General features: G+C 47.5%; 1 protein-coding gene across 7 annotated transcripts in view; it reads right to left on the minus strand.

Annotated features, from left to right (window-relative positions):
- The window catches only part of Coro7 (coronin 7), a 64,829-nt gene extending 43,021 nt beyond the window's left edge, over positions 1-21,808 (minus strand). For 5 of the 7 annotated variants that reach the window (XR_012443136.1, XR_012443134.1, XR_012443137.1 and 2 more), the window contains exons 1-6: positions 21,626-21,808; positions 18,707-18,803; positions 17,407-17,481; positions 13,458-13,528; positions 12,885-13,068; positions 5,474-5,550 (exon numbers count right to left, since the gene is read on the minus strand). Coding sequence is in view for 2 of the 7 variants with exons in the window: in XM_020156535.2 (XP_020012124.1) it covers positions 5,474-5,550; positions 12,885-13,068; positions 13,458-13,528; positions 17,407-17,481; positions 18,707-18,803; positions 21,626-21,685 (564 nt within the window). In the remaining 5 variants the exon portion in view is untranslated. The remainder of the gene's footprint in view (positions 1-5,473; positions 5,551-12,884; positions 13,069-13,457; positions 13,529-17,406; positions 17,482-18,706; positions 18,804-21,625) is intronic. The other 2 variants (XR_012443133.1, XM_020156533.2) reach the window with 1 other exon arrangement.
- Between the last annotated feature and the right edge of the window lie 351 nt (positions 21,809-22,159).

The raw sequence follows: 22,159 nt of genomic DNA on the forward strand, positions 1-22,159 counted from the left end.
AAAAGAGAGAGAGAGAGAGCTAGGCAGAGGGAAAAATGAGCAGAAGAAAACAGCCCACATCAAATGTTCTCGAGAACTGTAAATTAACACAGCAATGGGACACATTGCACGCCTACTAGAATGACTGGAACTAAAGAACTGACAACACAAAATACTGGGAAGGACATAGAACAAGAATTCTCATTCATGGCTGATGAGAACACAAAACAGGATAGCTATGGGAACTACTAAAATGGTTTAGCAGCTTCTTACAAAGTTAAAATACTCAGGTTTTGGTTTTTTTATTTTTTGGGGGATACAGGGGCATGAACTCAGGGCCTCATGCTTGCTAGGCAGGCACTCTACCACTTGAGCCACTCTGTCAGCCCCCATTTTTTTTTTTTTTTGATGGAACTGGAGTTTGAATTCAGGGGTTTGCACTTACAAACCAGGTGCTCTACTGCTTGAGCCACTACTCCAGCCTCAGATTTTTTTAAAAAAACTTTTCGTTTTTTGTTTTTTATTGAGACAGGGCCTCACCACAGGCTCCAGACTAGCCTCAAACTTGCAATCTCAGCCGGGTGCTGGTGGCTCACATCTGTAATCCTAGCTACTTCGGAGGCAGAGCTCAGGAAGATCACAGTTCAAAGCCAGTCTGGGCAAAAGTTCACAAGCCTATCTTGAAAAAACTCTTCACACAAAAAGGCTGGGGCGTGGCACGAGGTGTAGGCCCTGAGTTCAAACCCCAGTACTGAAAAAAAAAAAAAAACCAACTTGCAATCCTCCTGCCTCCAAATCCCAGTACCTCCAAAGTACTGGGATTACTGGTATGTACCACCATACCCAGCTTGCTAAAATACTCTTTAAGATCCAAAAATTGTACTCATAAAGATTTACTCAAATGAATTAAAAAACTATGTCCACATAAATGTTTATAGCAGCTTTTATTCATAATTGCAAAAGCCAAAAGCAATCAGGACTGTCCCTCAAAAAGAACATACCCCTCAATAGGTGACTAGATAAATTCTGGTACACTCATACAATGGAATATTACTCTGTGAAAAAAAAGAAATAGCTAAAATGTCAAATTACAAAACTCCCAAAAGAAATCATACGGGAAAAGGCTCTTGACATTGGACCCAGCAATGACTTCTTAGATGTGATACCAAAGGCAACAAAAGCAAAAAGACAAACAGAGCTAAACATCAAACTTAAAAAAAAAAAAGGCAAAACCCTTTTGTTTTGTTTTGGTGGAATTGTAAAATGATGCAACTGGGAGAAAGTATGGAAATTCCTCAAAACTTTTAAAGAGCTGGTCATGGTTATGTAAGGCTGTAATCCCAGCTGCGGGAGCAGAGGCAGGAGGACCATGACAAGCAAGTCCAGGCAAAGGTAGCAGTGAGACTGTTTCAAAACCAAACGTGGGCTGGAGGAGTGGCTCAAGGGGAAAGCGCCTGCCTAGCAAGCACAAGGCCCTGGGTTCAATCACCAGCACCACAAACATAAAACTAAAACTAAAAGTACCATATAATCTGACAACCCTGCTCTGGACATACATCCTGAAGAATTGCAAGCAGGGTCATGAAGAGTTATATGCACAGCCACATTCACAGCAACACTAATCACAGTAGCCAAGGGGTAGAAGCAACCCAAGAATGTACAGATGAATGAATAAACAAACTGTGGTATGTACATACAATGGAATACTATGCAGCCTTAAAAGGGAAGGAAATCCTACCATATACTATAACATGGAAGGACTTGAGGTTTAGCATTTTATTGTGCTAAGTGGAATAAGCCAGTACATGGGTTCTGCTTCTCTAAGGCATCTAAAAGTAATCAGATTCACAGATATGGAACACAGAATGTTAGTTACCAGGGAGGGGGAAGGAAAAAAGGGGTGTAGAGTTTCAGTTCTCCAAGATGTAAAAGTTCTGGAGTTCTGTTTCATACCCACGTGGCTAGGCTTACTACTGAACTTAAACGAAAAAATAGTTAAGATGAGAAATTTTATGACATCTATTTTTTTTACCACAATTTAAAAAAAGTACCTGGCTGTCTACTAAAAGCCTTGGGTGAGCCTTAAGTGAAAGAAGCCAATCTGGAAAGGCTGCATATTGCTTGATTCCATCTCTTGACACTCTGGAAAAGGCAAATCTATAGAGATGGCAAAGGGGTCAGTGCTCGCCAGGTGTTGAGGGGCAGGGGATGAAACATGGGCATGTAGGGGACTTTTAGGGCAGTGAAACTATTCTGAAAGATACTGCAATGGTGGATACAGGATAACATGCATTTGTCCAAACTTTTAAGAATGGACAAAATATGGGCTGGAGGCATGGCTCAAGCAGTAGAGTACCTGCCTAGCAAGCATGAAGTATGAACTCCAGTATGCCAAAAAAAATTTTTTTTAAATGACAGGCAAGAGAAAATAGCTCTCCATTCTGCATACAGAGGAGACTTCTTGTCTGGGCTGAAATGCCAAACTCACCACTGACAAGCCTCGAGTCCACTGAATGATGATGAGGATGAAGACAGCAACCATTTCAGTCAAGGATCTAGGTTAGGGGAAACTTAAAAGTTCTTGGCACACAACAAATTCCATCAAGGTTGCTGAACCACTGAGTGCAATCATTTAAGGCTGGGTGAAAAATCACGGTTCACACTGGGCCCTGAGGCTGTTCTGGACTGGGCAGACAGATGGAACTGGGGTGTGCTGACCCTGTCCTCGATGGGCTCACTAGGTGGAACCCAGGGCAGTGGACAGCATGCACAGCTGGCCAAGCCTAGTTATCCATGAGGCAGGTGCGCCCCCTAGTGGCCACCTGTCCCTTCTCTGCCACAGGGAGGCCCCTTTCCTCAGAAAAAAGAGCAAGGAGAGAAATAGAAGAGGCTCGGTGGTCTTGGGAGGCTGAGCTGCTCCCCACGGCAGCAGAAGGATGGAGTGGGAACCAAGGACAGGGAGGTGTACGGGTCAAGAGAGACAGGTGCATAATAGGCTTTGATGACAAACAGAGCATCCCCACATCCACCCCATCCCTTTAGCTCAGACAGCAACAATACACAAACCCACAGCCCAGCCCAGTGACACTGGCAAAGAGGAGCTCTGACTCCTCCTGCCATGGCAAAGGCCCACCCCCCAGTTCCAGCCACACGCACTGGGAAAAGGCCTCACCCTCTGCAATCCATGGGCATCTCCACCTGACTTGTCAGTGTACTGGCCTGGGTAAAATAGCTGGGTCCAGGAAGCAGGGGTTGCTCTACAACATCATTCCCACATCTGCTTGGTAAATCTGTGCTTTTTGTCCCCAGCTTTAGGCTCTGAGTCTAGCAGGAAATGTTTTACCTAGGAAGACAGCATGAGTGCCCTGCACTTGGACCTCTACCTCTGTCTTATAAGACACCAGGAGGCAAGGAATGGTGTAGCCAGGCTGCCGGAGTTGGTAAGACAGCCATGACCCACTGGGCTGCTCCTTGCCTTCTCTGCCCAATTACAAAGGCAAATGGGGTTCAGACAGGAAAGGAAGGAGGGACTGGACCACCACAGCAGTGATGCACAGGCAGGGGGTTCTCTCACAGGAAGAAGAGGCTGTCCTTGAATCTTGCCAAGATATTGTCAGGGTTGGCCCCTGCCTGGGACACTTGTCCCTTCCCCCTAAGTTGGGCCTCATCCTCAAAGACCAGCCTCAAGCTCACTGGCTCTGGGAAACTATCCCCACCAGGATTAAACCTGAGCAAGTCTACCATGGGCCTTTGAGGGCCATTATCCCCAGCTTATTACTTCTCCATATCCAGAGCCAGTGTATGGAACCTTCCAGATGATGAACAACAATGGAGAAAGTAATTGATGAAGATTGGGATATGCAGGGGATGGGGAGAAGGGGGAGTAATGACCAAATCATTGGATGCACATATGAATAAAGGAAAAAAAATGATTGGGATATGCATCTTCCAAAAAGGCACAGAGATGAGAACATGGGAAATAAAGTCCCTCTGAGTGTGCAGGCGCATGGGCCTGCAGACACCCGGGGCTGGTGGTCTCACTGCTTCAGAAGACCCCTATCTCTCCCCAGCTCCATCAGACCCCTCATTCTTTTTTTTTTTTTTTGCAGTACTGGGGTTTGAACTCAGGGCCTATACTTCAAGCTACTCCACCAACCCTTTTTTGTGATTGTTTTTTCAATACAAGGTCTCACAATCTATTTGCCCCGGCTGGCTGGCTTCAAACTGCGATCCTCCTGATCTCTGCCTACTGAGTAGCTAGGATTACAGGACTTAGCCACTGGCACCTGGCAGCCACCTCATTCTTCATTAGTGTTCTCAGGCCCAGAATACCACCATAAAGATCCCACACCCCTAAAGGCTCCCATTGTCCAATCCCAGTCTTCCTAGACTTTGTGGTACAAAGCCCCCTGGGGAACATTCCAGCCTGGGTCCCAGGCTCCACCCTGTATTGCTTTCTTTCCACCTTTTTTTTTATAGAATTATGTTCCTCCCTCCTGGGGACATTGAGCACAAACCTCACCCACCTATTCAGCTCAGACTGTTCAGGGCCCTACCAGGTCCACAGATTCAGAGGGCACTCCAACTGGGATGTTACCAGGTACCCCAGCTCAACACACCTACAACCACTCAAGTGCCCCTCAAGCCCCCATGACCAGCCGCATGTGCCAGTTTCAATGTGGTTCTCTCCTCCTGGGACCCTGGAACCAGCCTCATGACCACCACTCCTCACACCCAGTCTACCACCACACGTTGGCTCTCTCCTCCTGAGGTCCACGGTCTCTGTTTCCACCACCCTGGCCAAGAATGGTCCTTCCCCTTCCCTCAAGGCTGTCCCACATCTGATTTTAGACATTGCCCACCCTTGCCACTCTCCCCATGTGCCATGGGAGCACTCCAAATGCACAATCTGTTAATCTCAAGTCACCACCTGCTCTCCTCTGGCTTTTAATACTTTGCTGCTTGCCAGTTGCCCCTTGGCACATCTCTAGGTATCTGGCAGGTGCCTGTGCCAGCAGCTCCATCTACCCAGGATGCCTGCTATACCCGCCCTGCCTTCACAATTCAGGTTCTGCTCCGGAGACGCTGGCTGATGCCAAGCTCCCCAGACCTCTCTGACAAGCTCAAAGTCCCCAAGTCCCCTTTAACAACTAACCTCTTATCTGTACTGCTCTTGATGTGAATTGACTGCTCCACTAGCATGGGGCTGGTACAATGCTCTGTGTAAAGATGCTGCTGAATACCAGTCTCAGAGGGTGGAAGGCTGTGTGCACAACCCAGACAGGCAGTGGGTGATACTGTGTGAAGGTGGGGATGGTGCCAAATGGCACAGACCAGAGATGAGCAGGAAGCAGCACGAGGCTCTCCTCAAATCCCATCCTGATCTTGGTGCTCTTTGGCCCCATACACACTGCAGAGCCTGCAAGGTACAGCAAAGGACAAATGGCCCCACTAGCCTTGAACAGAGCCCCACAGGTGCTCATTGCCCACTTACCTTACATGCTGTGGCCACAAGGACTCCATTCCGGCTCCAGACAGCACTCTGTACCAGGTCCCCATGGGCTGCCAGTTCTGTGGAGAAGCAGTCATAGTCAGGTCTGCGGTGATGAGGACACCAGAGAAGTAAGTGGGGACAGAACTGGCTTAGTGTAATGCCCAAAGCAAAGGCAGTGGCAACAAGGGTCCCTTTCAGGCAGGAGGGGTCCTTTCCTGGGTGCTATACCTGCACCCAGGGCCTTGTTCCTTAACCCTGCCTTAATCAGGCCATGTACCACTCGACAATCTTTCGAGGCTCCCTACTTCTTGGCTTGGATCTTGCTTTCCATCCAGGCTCATTTTCACTCATTATGCCACTCTGCCCCATCAGTCCCTCCCATCCTGAGTCTCTGCTCCTGCCATCTCCATTCTCTTCCCCTAGTTTGAAATATATCCACACACTCTTTAAAATGCTTCCTGTTATGGGTTGAATTGTGCTGTCTCCCAAAATATTGAAACCTTAACTCCAGCACCTATGAATGAGATCTTATTTGAAAATATGTTCTGTGGGGCTGAGGCTATAGCTCAAAGGCAGACAGCATGCTCAGCATGGGTGAGGCTCTGAGTTCAATCCTCAACACCAAGGGAAGAAGGGAGGGAAGAAGGAAGGAAAGAGCCAGCGTTGGTGGCTCCCACCTGTAATCTTAGCTACGAAGGAGGCAGAGATCAGGAGGATTGTGGTTCAAAGCCAGACCAGGCAAATAGTTCACGAGACCCTAGCTTGAAAAAAAATCCATCACAAAAAAGGGCTGGCAGAGTAGCTCAAGCAGTAAAAGTACCTGCCTAGCAAGCATGAGGCCTTGAAATCAAACCCCAGTGCTGCCAAAAAAAAAAAAAAGGGGTGGTGGGGAGAGGAAGTTCTTTGTAATCTAATATGACTGTTTCCCTTCTGAAAAGGGGAAATTAAAAAAAAAATTGGCAGTACTGGAATTTGAACTCAGGGCCTTGCACTTGCTAGGCAGGCGCTCTACCACTTAAGCTACAATTCCCAGCCCTGAAAAGGCTGGGAACATGGCTCAAGTGGTAGAGCACCTGCCTAAACACAGAGACAGATGTACATAGAGAGAAGACAACGTGAAGGCCACCCACAAGCCATGGAGTGCCTGAGGCTACAGAAGCTGAGAGACACCTGGGTCAGAGGAACCAGCCCTGCTCACAACTTGATTGTTCAAAGATAAAGTCCTGTTGTTTTATGCCACCAGTTTATATCCTCTACAACAGCAGCCTAGGAAACCAAAACATGTGTAGTCTTGAGTAAGAGCAGGACTTCATGACTTGCTGACACTCTCTGGCAGAAGTGAAGGTGTGCAGAAAGTCAGGTCACAAAATGCACTGTCTCTCCTCTCAAGTTGTTCACTGTAGGGGAAGTCAGCTGACAGGTGAGGGTACTCGAGTAGACATGAGGAGACCCACAAAGGGAGAAACTGAAGCCACTGCTCAGGGACAGCACCTGGTAAGTGAGTCACCTCAGAAGCAGCTCCCTTCAGCCCAGCCCCAGTCAATCTCCTGAGAGCCCCCAAGTCAGTACGAGTCAGTACCACCAGGCTGAGATGCTCCCATGTTCCTGCACCTCAGATGCCATAAGATAATAAACTTTTCTCAGAGAAACTAAAGCAGATACCTTAAAAGCAACTGAGGCCGATAGGAGAAGGGGACCAGGAACTAGAGAAAAGGTTAGATCAAGAAGAATTAACCTAGAAGGTAACACATGCACAGGAAATCAATGTGAGTCAACTCCCTGTATAGCTATCCTTATCTCAACCAGCAAAACCCTTGTTCCTTCCTATTATTGCTTATACTCTCTCTACAACAAAATCAGAGATAAGGGCAAAATAGTTTCTGCTGGGTATTGAGGGGGTGCGGGGGAGAGGGATGGGGTGGAGTGGGTGTTAAGGGAGGGGGTGGGGGCAGGGGGGAGAAATGACCCAAGCCTTGTATGCACATATGAATAATAAAAAAATTAAAAAAAAAAAAGATAATAAACTTTTATGGCCCAAGCATGTCCCAAGCACCAGCTAACCACTACACTAAGGTCTCCATCTCCTGGGACTAATTCCAGCTCTGCCACCTACTCACGCCATGGCCTTGGCAAGCTATTTAAGCCTCGTAAGCCTCATCTGTACCATGGGAACTGTGACCCCTCCAAGTGCAGCTGCTGTGCAGACAGATGTGCCAATAAGCCATGAAGCAGGGTGCAGGCACAGAGGAAAAGCCTGAGCAGTGGTAGCTATGGGTGGGTCAGTCCCTAAAGACAGACAGGAGGCCTATTTGCCTTCGTCTCTGCTTCTAGGGTTAGGCTGATTGCCTAGGCCCTCAAGAGAAAGGCCTGCACCTTCTGTTTCATGTTGCCCATTCCCCATGGCATAAGATGACTCCATGGTGGCCACTGGCTGAGTTTTCAGTAACTGATGCTATCAGGACAGAGTCCCTAGGACACTGGCTATGCTGACGGCCCTCTATGAGCAGGACACAGACAGACCCCTCATTCCTTGTCCACCCCCAACACTGGGGCAGGTGTGTCTCTCAACTCTCTAGGCATCCATGTCTTTATCTCTGAAATGGGGATAAGCAAGTCAGGGATGACCTTCTGTAGAGAGCATGGTATGACATCAACACGGGACACCACAAAGCCCAGCTGTAAGACACATGTACACCATCACAATCTTTCACACCCGAGGAATCTGACCCTGTCCTGTGACTCTACAGGGAGACAATGGGAGAAAAAGCAAGCAAGCGTGGGAGGGGTGCTCCAGGGAGCCAAATCCTCATCTTCCTGGGCAGGAAGGGTTTGTTTTCAAAACTGAAAACAGTTTCAATTAATTACAGTGTAAGGAAGTTATTTAGAAAAATGGAGGAAAGCTAGGCATGGTGACACGTGCCTGTAATCCCAGCCTCATGGAATATGTAGGTAGGAAGGGTCATTGTTGGAGGTCAGCCACAGGCAAAAAGCTTAAGATTCAGACTAGAGGTATGTGGCTCAAGTGATAGAATGTCTGACTCATAAGCACAAAGCCCTGAGTTAAAACCTATCTGAGAAAAAGAACCAGGGGTACGGCTCAGGCGGCAGAGTGCAAGGCCCTGGGTTCAAAACCCACTACTCCGTGCTACAAAAGGAAAAAGAAAAAGAAAAAAACAAGTAAAAATGGAGAGAAACAACAAAAATTAAAACAGCTAATAGAGACAAAAACAGATGCCTGCGGGGAGTGGAGAGGGATGGACCTTCATTGCAAGGCTTGTAGAATTTACACCACGTACATATTAAATTTTGATACTTTCTTTTCTGGAGGGGGGTGGGTGCTAGGGTCAGACTGGGGGCCTTGTATGTGCTAAATAAGTGACTATCACTGAGATATATACCCAGGCCTCATACCTATTTTTTTTTTTTTTTTACTGAAGTAGAATTTTTTTTCCCTTTTATTATTCATATGTGCATATGAGGCTTGGGTCATTTCTCCCCCCTGCCCCCACCCCCTCCCTTAACACCCACTCTGCCCCCTCCCTTTCCCCCGCACCCCCTCAATACCCAGCAGAAACTATTTTGCCCTTATCTCTGATTTTGTTGTAGACAGAGTATAAGCAATAATAGGAAGGAACAAGGGTTTTTGCTGGTTGAGATAAGGATAGCTATACAGAACATTGACTCACATTGATTTCCTGTGTGTGTGTGTTACCCTCTAGGTTAATTCTTTTTGATCTCAACTTTTCTCTAGTTCCTGGTCCCCTTTTCCTATTGGCCTCAGTTGCTTTTATGGTATCTGCTTTAGTTTCTCTGTGTTAAGGGCAACAAATGCTAGCTAGTTTTTTAGGTGTCTTACCTATCCTCACCCCTCCCTTGTGTGCTCTCGCCTTTATCATGTGCTCAAAGTCCAATCCCATTGTTGTGTTTGCCCTTGATCTAATGTCCACATATGAGGGAGAACATACGATTTTTGGTCTTTTGGGTCAGGCTAACCTCACTCAGAATGATGTTCTCCAATTCCATCCATTTACCAGCGAATGATAACATTTCGTTCTTCTTCATGGCTGCATAAAATTCCATTGTGTATAGATACCACATTTTCTTAATCCCTTCGTCAGTGGTGGGGCATCTTGGCTGTTTCCATAACTTGGCTATTCTAAATAGTGCTGCAATAATAAACATGGGTGTGCAGGTGCCTCTGGAGTAACCTCTGTCACAGTCTTTTGGGTATATCCCCAAGAGTGGTATTGCTGGATCAAATGGTAGATCAATGTCTAGCTTAAGTAGCCTCCAAATTTTTTTCCAGAGTGGTTGTATTAGTTTACATTCCCACCAACAGTGTAAGAGGGTTCCTTTTTCCCCGCATCCTCAACAACACCTGTTGTTGGTGGTGTTGCTGATGAGGCTATTCTAACAGGGGTGAGGTGGAATCTTAGCGTGGTTTTAATTTGCATTTCCTTTATTGCTAGAGATGGTGAGCATTTTTTTCATGTGTTTTTTGGCCATTTGAATTTCTTCTTTTGAGAAAGTTCTGTTTAGTTCACTTGCCCATTTCTTTATTGGTTCATTAGTTTTGGGAGAATTTAGTTTTTTAAGTTCCCTATATATTCTGGTTATCAGTCCTTTGTCTGATGTATAGCTGGCAAATATTTTCTCCCACTCTGTGGGTGTTCTTTTCAGTTTAGAGACCATTTCTTTTGATGAACAGAAGCTTTTTAGTTTTATGAGGTCCCATTTATCTATGCTATCTCTTAGTTGCTGTGCTGCTAGGGTTTCGTGGAGAAAGTTCTTACCTATACCTACTAATTCCAGAGTAGTTCCTACTCTTTCCTGTACCAACTTTAGAGTTTGTGGTCTGATATTAAGATCCTTGATCCATTTTGAGTTAATCTTGGTATAGGGTGATATACATGGATCTAGTTTTAGTTTTTTGCAGACTGCTAACCAGTTTTCCCAGCAGTTTTTGTTGAAGAGGCTGCTATTTCTCCATCGTATATTTTTAGCTCCTTTGTCAAAGACAAGTTGGTTATAGTTTTGTGGCTTCATATCTGGGTCCTCTATTCTGTTCCACTGGTCTTCATGCCTGTTTTTGTGCCAGTACCATGCTGTTTTTATTGTTATTGCTTTGTAATATAGTTTGAAGTCAGGTATTGTGATACCTCCTGCATTGTTCTTTTGACTGAGTATTGCCTTGGCTATTCGTGGCTTCCTGTGTTTCCATATAAATTTCACGGTAGATTTTTCAATCTCTTTAATGAATGTCATTGGAATTTTGATGGGAATTGCATTAAACATGCAGATTACTTTTGGGAGTATCGACATTTTTACTATGTTGATTCTACCAATCCATGAGCATGGGAGATCTCTCCACTTTCTATAGTCTTCCTCAATCTCTTTCTTCAGAAGTGTATAGTTTTCCTTGTAGAGGTCTTTCACATCTTTTGTTAGGTTTACACCTAGGTATTTGATTTTGTTTGAGGCTATTGTAAATGGAATTATTTTCATGTATTCTTTTTCAGTTTGCTCATTATTATTCAGTGTATAGAAATGCTAATGATTTTTCTGTTGATTTTATATCCTGCTACTTTGCTATAGCTATTGATGATGTCTAGAAGCTTCTGGGTAGAGTTTTTTGGGTCTTTAAGGTATAGGATCATGTCATCTGAAATAGGGATATTTTGACAGTTTCTTTACCTATTTGTATTCCTTTTATTCCTTCTTCTTGCCTAATTGCTCTGGCTAGGAATTCCAGTACCATGTTGAATAGGAGTGGAGATAGTGGGCATTCTTGTCTGGTTCCTGATTTTAGAGGGAATGGTTTCAGTTTTTCTCCGTTAAGTATAATGCTGGCTGTAGGTTTGTCATATATAGCTTTTATAATGTTGAGGTACTTTCCTTCTATTCCTAGTTTTCTTAGAGCTTTTATCATGAAATGGTGTTGGATCTTATCAAAGGCTTTTTCTGCATCTATTGAGAAGATCAAGTGGTTTTTGTCTTTGCTTCTGTTAATGTGGTTTATTACGTTTATTGATTTTCGTATGTTGAACCACCCCTGCATCCCTGGGATGAAGCCTACTTGGTCGTGGTGAATAATCTTTTTGATGTGTTGTTGAATTCGGTTTGCCATTATTTTGTTGAGGATTTTTGCATCAGTGTTCATTAAGGAGATTGGCCTACAGTTCTTCTTTTTGGAGGTGTCTTTGCCTGGTTTTGGGATAAGTGTAACACTGGCTTCATAAAATGTGTTAGGCAGTTTTCCTTCCCTTTCCATTTCGCAGAACAGTTTAAGGAGGGTTGGTATCAGTTCTTCTTTAAAGGTCTGATAGAATTCAGCAAAGAATCCATCAGGTCCTGGACTTTTTTCTTTTTGGGGAGACTCTTGATTGCTGCTTCAATTTCATTTTGTGTTATAGATCTATTCAGGTGATTAATTCCTCTTGGTTCAGTTTTGGATGGTCACATGTATCTAGAAATCTGTCTATTTCTTTAAGATTTTCAAATTTATTTGAATATAGGTTCTCAAAGTAGTCTCTGATGATTTCCTGGACTTCCATGGTGTTTGTTGTTATCTCCTCTTTTGCATTCCTGATTCTACTAATTTGGGTGTTTTCTCTCATTTTAGTCAGGTTTGCCAGGGGTCTATCGATCTTGTTTATTTTTTCAAAGAACCAACTTTTTGTTTCATTAATTCTTTGTATGGTTTTTTGGTTTCTATTTCGTTGATTTCAGCTCTTATTTTTATTATTTCTCTCCTTCTATGTTTTGGGATTTGCTTGTTCTTGTTTTTCTAGGAGTTTGAGATGTATCATTAGGTCATTGATTTGGGATCTTTCAGTCTTTTTAATATATGCACTCATGGCTATAAACTTTCCTCTCAGGACTGCCTTAGCTGTGTCCCATAGGTTCTGGTAGGTTGTGTTTTCATTTTCATTGACTTCCAGGAACTTTTTAATTTCCTCTTTTATTTCATCGATGATCCATTCTTCATTAAGTAATGAGTTATTTAGTTTCCAGCTATTTGCATATTTTTTGTCTTTACTTTTGTTGTTGAGTTCTACTTTTACTGCATTGTGATCAGACAGTATGCACGGTATAATTTCTATTTTCTTATATTTGCTGAGACTTGCTTTGTGCCCTAGGATATGATCTATTTTGGAGAAGGTTCATGGGCTGCTGAGAAGAATGTATATTGTGTAGAAGTTGGATGAAATGTTCTGTAGGCATCTAGGTCCATTTGATCTATTGCATATTTTAGATCTTGCATTTCTTCATTGATTTTTTTGTTTGGATGACCTATCTATTGATAATAATGGGGTGTTAAAGTCTCCCACAACCACTGTGTTTCATACCTATTTTTTAATTCAAGTTACTAAAAACACCAACAAGGAAAGGGCAGTCAGTGTGACCATACCTGTCAGGGGCTGCTGCTTGGCTGCATCCCAGACCTTCACAGCTCTGCCTGCTGCACTCACCAGAACACCATCTACAGTGGGGTGGAACTGCAGTACTTCCACTGGCAGCTCCTCGGGGCCCAGCACAATGCCAGGCAACAAGGGCAGGGCCTGGCCAGGGCTGGGCAGCCGCCAAAGCTTCACCTGTGGGAAAGACCAAGGTCATCACACAGGACTGAAAGCTTCGCTGCCTCCAGCCAGCTGTGCCCAGGGCTGTCGCACCCTGTGAGGTCCCATAGTGGAACACGGCAGATCCACAAGGACAACACCCCCCAAGCTGGGGGCACTTAACCTGCCCCAGCATCTTAGGCTGGGGAGCTGCATATACTGCATCATGGAGAGGAGGGAGGGACCCAGCTCAGAGGCCACAGGGTGTGGTGAGAGGCTGGTAAGAAAGACAGTGAGTAGGGGCAAGGGCTCTGCTGTCCCCTCCAGTCTCCCACCGGCACTGTGGGGTCACCAGGGCAGGGCTCAGAAGACCCCAGGATAGGGTGAATGGGATACGAATAGCTTCTCCATCTGGCCCCACTCACCGTCCTGTCTGCTGAGCCTGTGGCCAGGAGAAAGTCATCAAAAGGAGAGAAGTCCAAGTCGGTGACCAGGTCTGTGAGAGAGGAGTGGTTGGAACTACTGGACGTTCTGTTTCCAACCTAGTGGGACCCTCCTCGGGCAGGAACAAAGTCCAGGAGGGTCTGGGACGGGATACCATCTGCTCAGACAGAGGCAGCTGAAAGTCTACAAAGGCCAGGACCCCGCTAGACACCACAGAGGCAAACAACCTAGACCCCCTCCTGTGACACATGTCCCTTAGAGCCCTGCTAACCAGGGTGGCTGAGGGCCCTGGCATCAGAGGGTTGGCAGGAAACAAGCCAGAAGTTCCTTGGACTCCAGGCACCTGCTTGGCTGCAGCTCCCGGGATGGCACCTCCTAAGGCAGTACATCCAGCTGTGCCTCCAGCTGTGAAAGGTCCCCAGAAATCGTCCCCAAAAATCCCTTTTTGGTTTGAGCAGCTGAAGTTGTCTCAGTGCTTTGTGGGGAGGGGAATGTGGGAGCACAGAGCAAGCCATAGCCTAGAGGGGAAATGGGAGTGATGGTATGGTGTGGAGATGCCAGGTGGAGGGTAGCAGTAGAGGGCTGGGATGTGCACAGGAGTACAGGCCAGCATCACCAGAGCCAGGAGCACAGCCACTGTCCCCTCTGCCTGCCTCCCCCAAGTTGGCTAAGGAGATAGGAAAAAGGGTGGATGTGGACAGACTCCCTCTGCAATGGTTACAGCCTGGACTCCCAGCCAGGAGAACCATTAACAGTCCTGGGCCTGGAGCCTCAGAACCCCTGGAGAGGCAGTCCCCCAGTCCTGGGCCAGGTGTAGCGGGCAGCTCAGGCAGCCTGGCATTTCCCAAACTAATGAGATGTGCTGATGAAATTGAGTAACTTGAGTACACCTGCTCTGTATCCTTGTGAGCAGAAATCTCCCCAACTCCTCACAACAGCCCAGCAGGTGGCATCACCCCAACTGGAGGATGAAGACACCAAAACCCAGAAAAAGAAAATAACTTGCTCAGAGGCACAGAGCTAAGAAGGGGCAGGCTGTGAGTTAGGCCCAGGCAATTTTAGAAAGAGTGCTCGTCAACCTGATGCCATGCTGCCCTTCCCCAGGAGTAGGAGCGGTCTGTGCACCACTCCACCACCCATACACCAGACTGCTCCAGGTGCCCCCATTGCTCTGCTCCTCTGGCTGAGGGGCTGAAGTCAGGAGTGACCCTAAGATGAGAGTCTGGAAGAGGTCCCTGAAGGCAGGAAGCTCCCAAAGGAAAGGCAGCAGCCTTATCCCAGCCTGCCGCAGTCTCTCCCACACTGGCACCTATGTGGGTAGAATACTTGATGCCTCCAGGGCAGGTTCTAAGGGAGTGGGAGCTCAGCTACCCCCAAGAGCAACTTCCTGGCAGGGCTCCTGCAGGGAGAGGTTCTGAAGAGTTGCACAACCCACCCACACAGGACCAGTCCAGCTTCTACTCAGAGAGTGCTATATCAAGTATCACCAACTTGGGATGGCTCTTCCATGTGTAAAAAGCATCAAGAAGCCATGGGCCGGGCACCAATGGTTCAAGCCTATAATCCTAGCTACTCAGGAGACAGAGATCAGGAGGATCAAGGTTTGAAGCCAGCCCAGTCAAATAGTTCAAGAGACCTGGTCTTGAAAAAAATCCATCACAAAAAAGGGCTGGAGTGGCTCAAGGTGTAGTACCAGTACTGTCAAAAGAAAAAAAAAAAAAAGGAGCCAAGATGGGCTAGGTATAGTGGTACATAATTGTAATTCCAGCACTTGAAAGGATGAGGCAGGTGGATTGTGAGTTAAGTGCAGCCTGGGCTACATAGTTAGACTGTCTCAAAAAAAAAAAAAAAAAAAAGAGCAAAAATTGGGTCAGGTGGACAGGGTTCTGATTCTGGCTCTGAGCCTCAGACTTCTTTACTGAAAAATGGGTTACCTTAAAACCTGCTTCAAAAAGTTTAAAATTAGATGAAGAAAACAAACTTACACATCTACAAGAGGTGGATCTCTAAGTGAAAGAAGCAAAATTTGAGACTCTGTATTGTGTGATTCCATTCATGTGTCACGCCCACAAAAGGGCAGTCTGCAGAGCAGAGCCAACAAGCACTTCCTGCTAAGGGCGAGGCAGTACCTACTTTAGGATTCCAGGACCATACAGTCTCTGCCACAACTACTCAACTCTGGGCAGGAGTGAAGCTCAGAGGTAAAGCGTGCACTTAGCATGCATGATGCCCTGGGTTCCAATCCTGACATCAAGAGAAAAGATAAAAAAAAAAAAAAAAAAGAAAAAGAACCCTACTCAACATAGGAAGCAACATAGACTATATACCAGTAAATGGTGGGGTTGTGTTCCAATAAAAGTATTTGTAAAAAGGGAAGCTGGCTGGATGTGGCGATGACAATAGCATGCACATCTCTGCTTCAGAGGCAAAAAGCAGACAGACAGCTGCCTGAGGCTGTAATGCTCCAAGTCAAGTGAAATTAATTGTAAAGGGATCTTCTGGGGAAGGCAGAAATGTTCTGAAACTGGATGGTGTGCATACAACTCTACAACTTTAATAAAAATCAAGGAATCAGGGCTGGTGGAGTGGCTTAAGTTGTAGAGTGCCTGCCTAGCAAGTGTGATGCCTCAGTTCAAACCCCAATACCATCAAAACATTTTATATATATATATACACACACATTATATATATTCACTCATACACACATACATTTATCAAGCAGTCAACTAAGCACTGGTGGCTCACATCTGCAATCCTAGATACTTTGGAAGCTGAGATCAGGAGAATGGACGTTTGAGGCCAGCCTGGGAGTACAAGACCCCATCTCAACCAATAGCTGGACAAAGTGGTACATGCCTGTCATCCCAGCTATGTTAGATGCTGAGATCGGGAGTATCATGGTTCAGAAAAAGTTCATGAGATCTCATCTCAACAAACAAAAGCTGGGCATGGTGGTCTGCAACTGTCATCCCAGCTACAGAAGGAAGCAAAAAATAAAAGGATCACTGTCCAGGCTGGCCTGGGTGAAAAACCAGAACCTATTTCAAAAATAACCAGAGGAAAAAAGGGCTGGAGGCATGGCTCCGGTACTATAGCACCTACCCAATAAGCACAAAGCCCTGTATTCAAACTCCACTATAAAAAAAAAAAAAGAAGTAGTCACAAGCAATGTTTATAGTATACAAATGATGCCTCAATAAGTCTTTTTATAAGTGAAGATCAGAAAACCCAGACAACAGAACTTAACAGAGTGCGCTAGATAGATTTTGTCACCATCATCAGAATCCATACACTGATCAAAGGACCTCCCAACCAAAGGACCAAGGATCTACCCCCTTCCCTTCCAACAGTCGGCCAGACAGCCTGGGCCCACAGCTGCTACAGCTGGACAGGGGAGATGCCACCAGCCAAGTTGGTGCTGCCTCAGCTAGAGAAGGGCGAACGTTCTTCAAAGTGGGCAGATTGCCACGTGGGAGGCTGAGCACTTCCAGGAGCAGCTGGGGCAAACAAAAGCCCTTTGTGAGGGCCCATCTCCAGCCCTGCTACCCACCCCTGCCGCCTCTTTGGAGGGCTCTGAGCAGCCTGGCTGGGGAGGGTGCCTGGTGGTGAGGGCTAGCCTGCTGCACTCCAGGAGAGGATGCAGGGCTAAGAGGTGAGTCCTGAGCAGTGTCAGAAGCCAGCCTCAGCCTGGAGCCGGGGACTAGAGCTGTACATCCCCCACCTCCCAGCTTGACATCCTGGAGCAATCCCGAGTCTCTCCTCTCTGCCCAGATCCAAATTTTAAACCAGGTATAGCCTTCTGAGCCCAAGTACCTTGCGAACTACACAGTACAGATGATAAACCATGGGCAGTTGGATCAAGTGTCTATGAATCCCTGGTCCCAGGAGGTAGGCAAGCTCCAGGTTTCCCCTAATAAGCACCCAACTCACCTGAATGGCAGCCCAGGTAGGCCACATGTCTTTTGTCCTCTCCATGGCTTTCCAGAGGTGTGATACCCAACACACCTGTTAAACAAACATAGGGGCTCTGACTTGGGGTCTAATGGGAACAGCTTACCTCCCAGCCTAGAGCCCCCAGAGAAGGCCAAACTCAAAAGCTTAGCCTGCCAGGCACCAGTGGCTCACGCCTATAATCCTAGGTACTCAGGAGGCAGAGATCAGGAAGATCACAGTTTGAAGCCAGCCTGGGCAAATGGTTCATGAGACCCAATCTCAAAACAATCCATCACAAAAATAGGGCTGGTAGAGTGGCTCAAGATGAAGGCCCTGAGCTCAAGCCCCAATACCACAAAAAAAAAAAAAAAAAAGCTTAGACTGGGACCTCCCAGGGTTAGGTTCTTCCCCAGGCAAGAACCATCCCTGCGTGAGATGTACAGAAGCCACTGGAAAAAGAGGTTTTCTTTTTCTCACATGGTAGATCAGATGAAAGGCCAGCTTGGAGGCTGTGGCTTTCACTTCTCCTACCTTTACCTGAGAAAGAAGTCAACATCCCAAGGCAGCAGAGATAAGAGACCAAGAGAGAGGTTGGAGTTGATACCATATGTGAACCTTTGGATACAACTCTTCCTGAAGCCCCTGATTTCTTAGATAAGCAAAAAGATAATATATATTTTTTGCTTAAATTGGTTGAGGGTTATATTATAGTAAGCAGCCAAAAGAGTCCCAACTGACATAAGGGCTTTTTTCTTTTTCTGTTTTTATTTCTTTTTTTAGATTTTTTGAGACAGGGTCTTATTATGTAGCCCAGGCTGTCCTGGAACTCAAGAACCTCCTGCCTTGGCCTCCCAAGTGCTGAAACTACAGACATGCGCCACCATGCCCAGCTTGTTTTATAACAGGGTAACTTTTGCCCAGAATGACCTTGAACTGCAATCCTCACACACAGCTGGGATTACAAGAGTATACCACCACACCCAGCATGAGAGCTTTTCAAATCTTTGAGTTCCTATTAACCCCAGCCACCCTGGAGAAGAGAGGGGGATACCAGCGAGAATGACTGAAAACAGAAGTGTCAGTCTCCTTCCTGCCCTCCTAGGCATGTTCTTGAAGATGACAGCCATTGTGGTTTATACATAAGGACACTCTAGTCAAAATTGATCTGATTACTACATGTTAATCACTTTGTAAGGATCTAAGGTCACGTGTGGTGCTCGCCTCTGAGGCACCCCCACCCAGGCCACTCCCTACTCATGTCCACCACACACACACACACACACACACACACACACACCTGGACGATCAGAATTGAAGGCTATCAAACTGCAGCTTGATTTGATATGGTTCCCACATGAGGAAGTGGTTCCCACACGAATGTCATTGATCCAGGCCTGGAAATAAAGAATAAGAAGCATGTGGTAAGGAGGTAAGGATTTCTGCTCATGCTTAAAAGTAGGGGCCGTAATCCAGGGAACTGTTTTTTTTTTTTTTTTTTTTGGTGTAACTGGGGTTTCAACTCAGGGTTTCATCCGGGTTTCACACTTGCAAAGCAGGCACTTTACAACTTGAGCCATACCTCCAGTCCACTTTGTTCTGGTTACTTTGGAGATGGGAGTCTCTCAAACTCTTTGCCTGGGCTGGCCTCGAACCACAAGCCTCTGGATCTCAGCCTCCCAAGTAGCTAAGATTACAGTTGTAAACCAGCAGTACCTGGCTCAGGGAACTATTTTTTTCTTTTTGCAGCACTGGGGTTTGAACTCAGGGCTTCACATTTGCTAGGCAGGTACTCTTGCCACTTGAGGCACTCCACTAGCTCTAAGGGAATTCTATCTTAAAGGTGCACTATTAGAAACACAATCCTTTGGATCAAACCCTGTTCCCAATCACAGTCCCTTGAAAATGAAAAACGTTCTCAAAATAACCTAAGGGGTGATTTTGCTTAGCAAGTCAGTTCCCTAATTTGGGGGGAGGAGCTGTCAGGAGGAAGTATGAGTAGAGGGAGGCTTGTTTCTGTTAAGAAAGAGGGAGGGAGGCAAAGGAAGGAGGAGTGAGCACCTAAGACAGAAGACAGGTTCATTTTCCCCAGCTGCTGTGCTGAGGGTTACCCCAGGACCCTCTCCAAGAACCAGGAGAAAAATGCCCACACTCAGAAGGGGAGTATAAAGGCCTGGCCTCCTCAGAACATGCCCTTCTACCAAGTCCTCTAGATGAGTGAGCCCTCACTCCACAAGGTGGATTAACACCCCCACATGTGGGAGGCAGAGGAACACTTTTTGTGAAACAGATCAGCAAGATCTCCTATTTCCTGTTGGTGTCAAAGCACTGCTTCTCCTTCCTGCCACAAAGAAAGAGCACCCACACTTTACAATCCATACCCCTGCAGCATCACCACCTAAATTTCCTGTCCACCGGTAGACCATCAGACCTCTGCATTACATTACCTGCTGATTCGTGTTTGCACAGTATCTCTGAAAAGAACAGATCTGCTCTCCCACTTCCCTAACATAAACTGTTTTAAGCTCTCCCTACAGCTCATGGTTCCATGGGCCTGTTTACCTTGCAGGACAGAGGCCCACTCAACAGCAAGCACCAACCCCTCAAGGAATACTTATTGTACTTGGAGCGATGGCCTTTTTACCTTTTTGTTTTGTTTTGGTGGCACTGAGGGTTTGAACTCAAGGTCTCATGCTTGCTAGGCAGGTGCTCTTATTGCTTGAGCCACTCTACTCTGTTTAGTGTTGGGTATTTTTGAGTCTCATGAACTATTTGCTCAGGCTGGTTTCAAACTTCGATCCTCCTGATCTATGCCTCCTATGTAGCTAGAATTATAGGCATGAGCTACTGGTGCCCCGCATCTTTTTACTTTTCTTTTCTAATTCCCCTCATTCAATACCAGTAATGGACTTAATGCAAATCTAAACATTAAATACCTTCCCTCAACTTTCCAACGGCTCCCCACTGCGCTCAGAATAAACCCAACTTTTTCCCTCAGGCTCTACAGGCCTGTCCTGGACTCAGCTGTCACCACACTTCCCAGGTCACTACCATCTACCCACTTTGCTCCACTTTATGTTTCTCTACCAGGCTCTTTCCCACTTCTCAGCCCTCTGGCCTCAGCTGAAATGTCACTTCCTCCAGGCAACTTTCTCCACCACCCTAAGATTAACCCTTACCTCCCCATTCTCCACCCCAACCCCTCATGTTCTTCGATGCATTTATTAAAACTTGCAACACCCTTACATATCTCTCTGCTTGCTGGCTATCTCCCTCATGAAGTTGTAAGTGCCATAGGGGAAGGAAAATGATGTCACATTGTCCAGTGTATTTCCAGAAGCTGAGGAAAGCACATTGTAGGTGCAGAGGAAATATTTTCCAAGGAATAAAAATGGAGCCAATGCACCTGACCTGCTTTGGGCCGTTGACAGGGTCACTAGAGGTTGGATTCTAAGCCCAATCATCTGAGTACACTCCCAGGTCTTTCAAATAACACAGGGGGTGGCAGACGAGAGCTGGCACCATCTTCTGAAGCACACCCCTCATCAAGTCTGCTGCCCTTTGGGGATCGCTGGTGCCTCCCAGCACCTGGCTCAGCTCTTCTTGGCACTCCACCACCTCTGGCTTACCCCTGGCCACACCCAACCGCTGGAAGCATCACCTCGAGTAAGAGAAGAGCTTGCGCCAGCAGCGAGAGGAAGCCAGGGCGGAAACCGAGGGAGGGGCGCGCGCCTGGCCCCGGGTCCCCTCTGCAGCGAACACGCGCGGAGTCGCCAAGGCCAGGGGAGACAGGGACATCTCTTCTACAGCCCAGCCCCGGGTGGGGACGATCCGGGGCGGCACGGAGGAGGAGCTGGGCGCCAGCAGCGCCCTAGCAAGGCCGACCGGAAGCAGGGAAGGCAGGCAGCCTCGCAGGCCTCAGGCCCGGCCCCGGCCGGGGTTGCGGTGCCTTCGGGGTCCCCGGGTGGGGGGCGGGCGGGGCGGGCCACTCGGATCACTGATGTGCCGGAGCGCGTCATCGGAACCCTGGACTCTGCTCTCCCGGCAACAACGACTAGCCTAGACGCCTGGGCTGGGGCCAGAAGGGGGCGCCCGGGAGGAGAAGGCTCGGGGGGCTCGGCGGCCCGCGAGGTCCACTGCCGGGCCGGCGCAGGGGAGGGAGGGAGCGCAGCCGGCCGGGGCCAGGAGAGAGGGTGCGGGGCCCGCGGGCTGGGCTCACCTCGCGGCGTGGCGGCCGGGCCTCTGTGTGCCGGAATTTGGACACCTTGAAGCGGCTCATGGCGGAAGGGACCGTGCGGGCGCAGCCTGGAAGACCAGAGGCGTCGGCTCTCAGGTGCAAGAGGAGCAGCAGCGCGCTACTCCCGCTGCCTACGGCTCCACCCGCGGGAGGCCGCCCGAGGCCACGCCCCGAGACGGCCCCAACCAATCGCAGCCGCCTGCGCCCCTCCTGCCGCGCCCCCTGCCTGTCTCCTTCCGCGTGCACGCGCCGCCAGCTCCGCCTCCCGGCCAATGGCCACACTCCCGCCCCAGGAGGCCACGCCCTGATCCCCAAGGGACTACTGGGTGGGTGGGCGATCACGTGCCCCGCGGCTGTCCACCCACTGCCCTGGGGGGTGTGCATGGGGACAGCGCTCCACAGTCGCGATTCTGCGTGCAGAATTTACTCCTGAGGCTTTTTCAGTAGGCTGTGTGCGCCCTCGCTCAGTGGCTACCTCCTCAATTAGGACACAAATTGGAAATTAAGTAGCTCCAT

Source organism: Castor canadensis, chromosome 17 (assembly GCF_047511655.1).
Source record: "Castor canadensis chromosome 17, mCasCan1.hap1v2, whole genome shotgun sequence".
In the NCBI taxonomy this organism is placed as follows: Eukaryota; Metazoa; Chordata; class Mammalia; order Rodentia; family Castoridae; genus Castor; species Castor canadensis.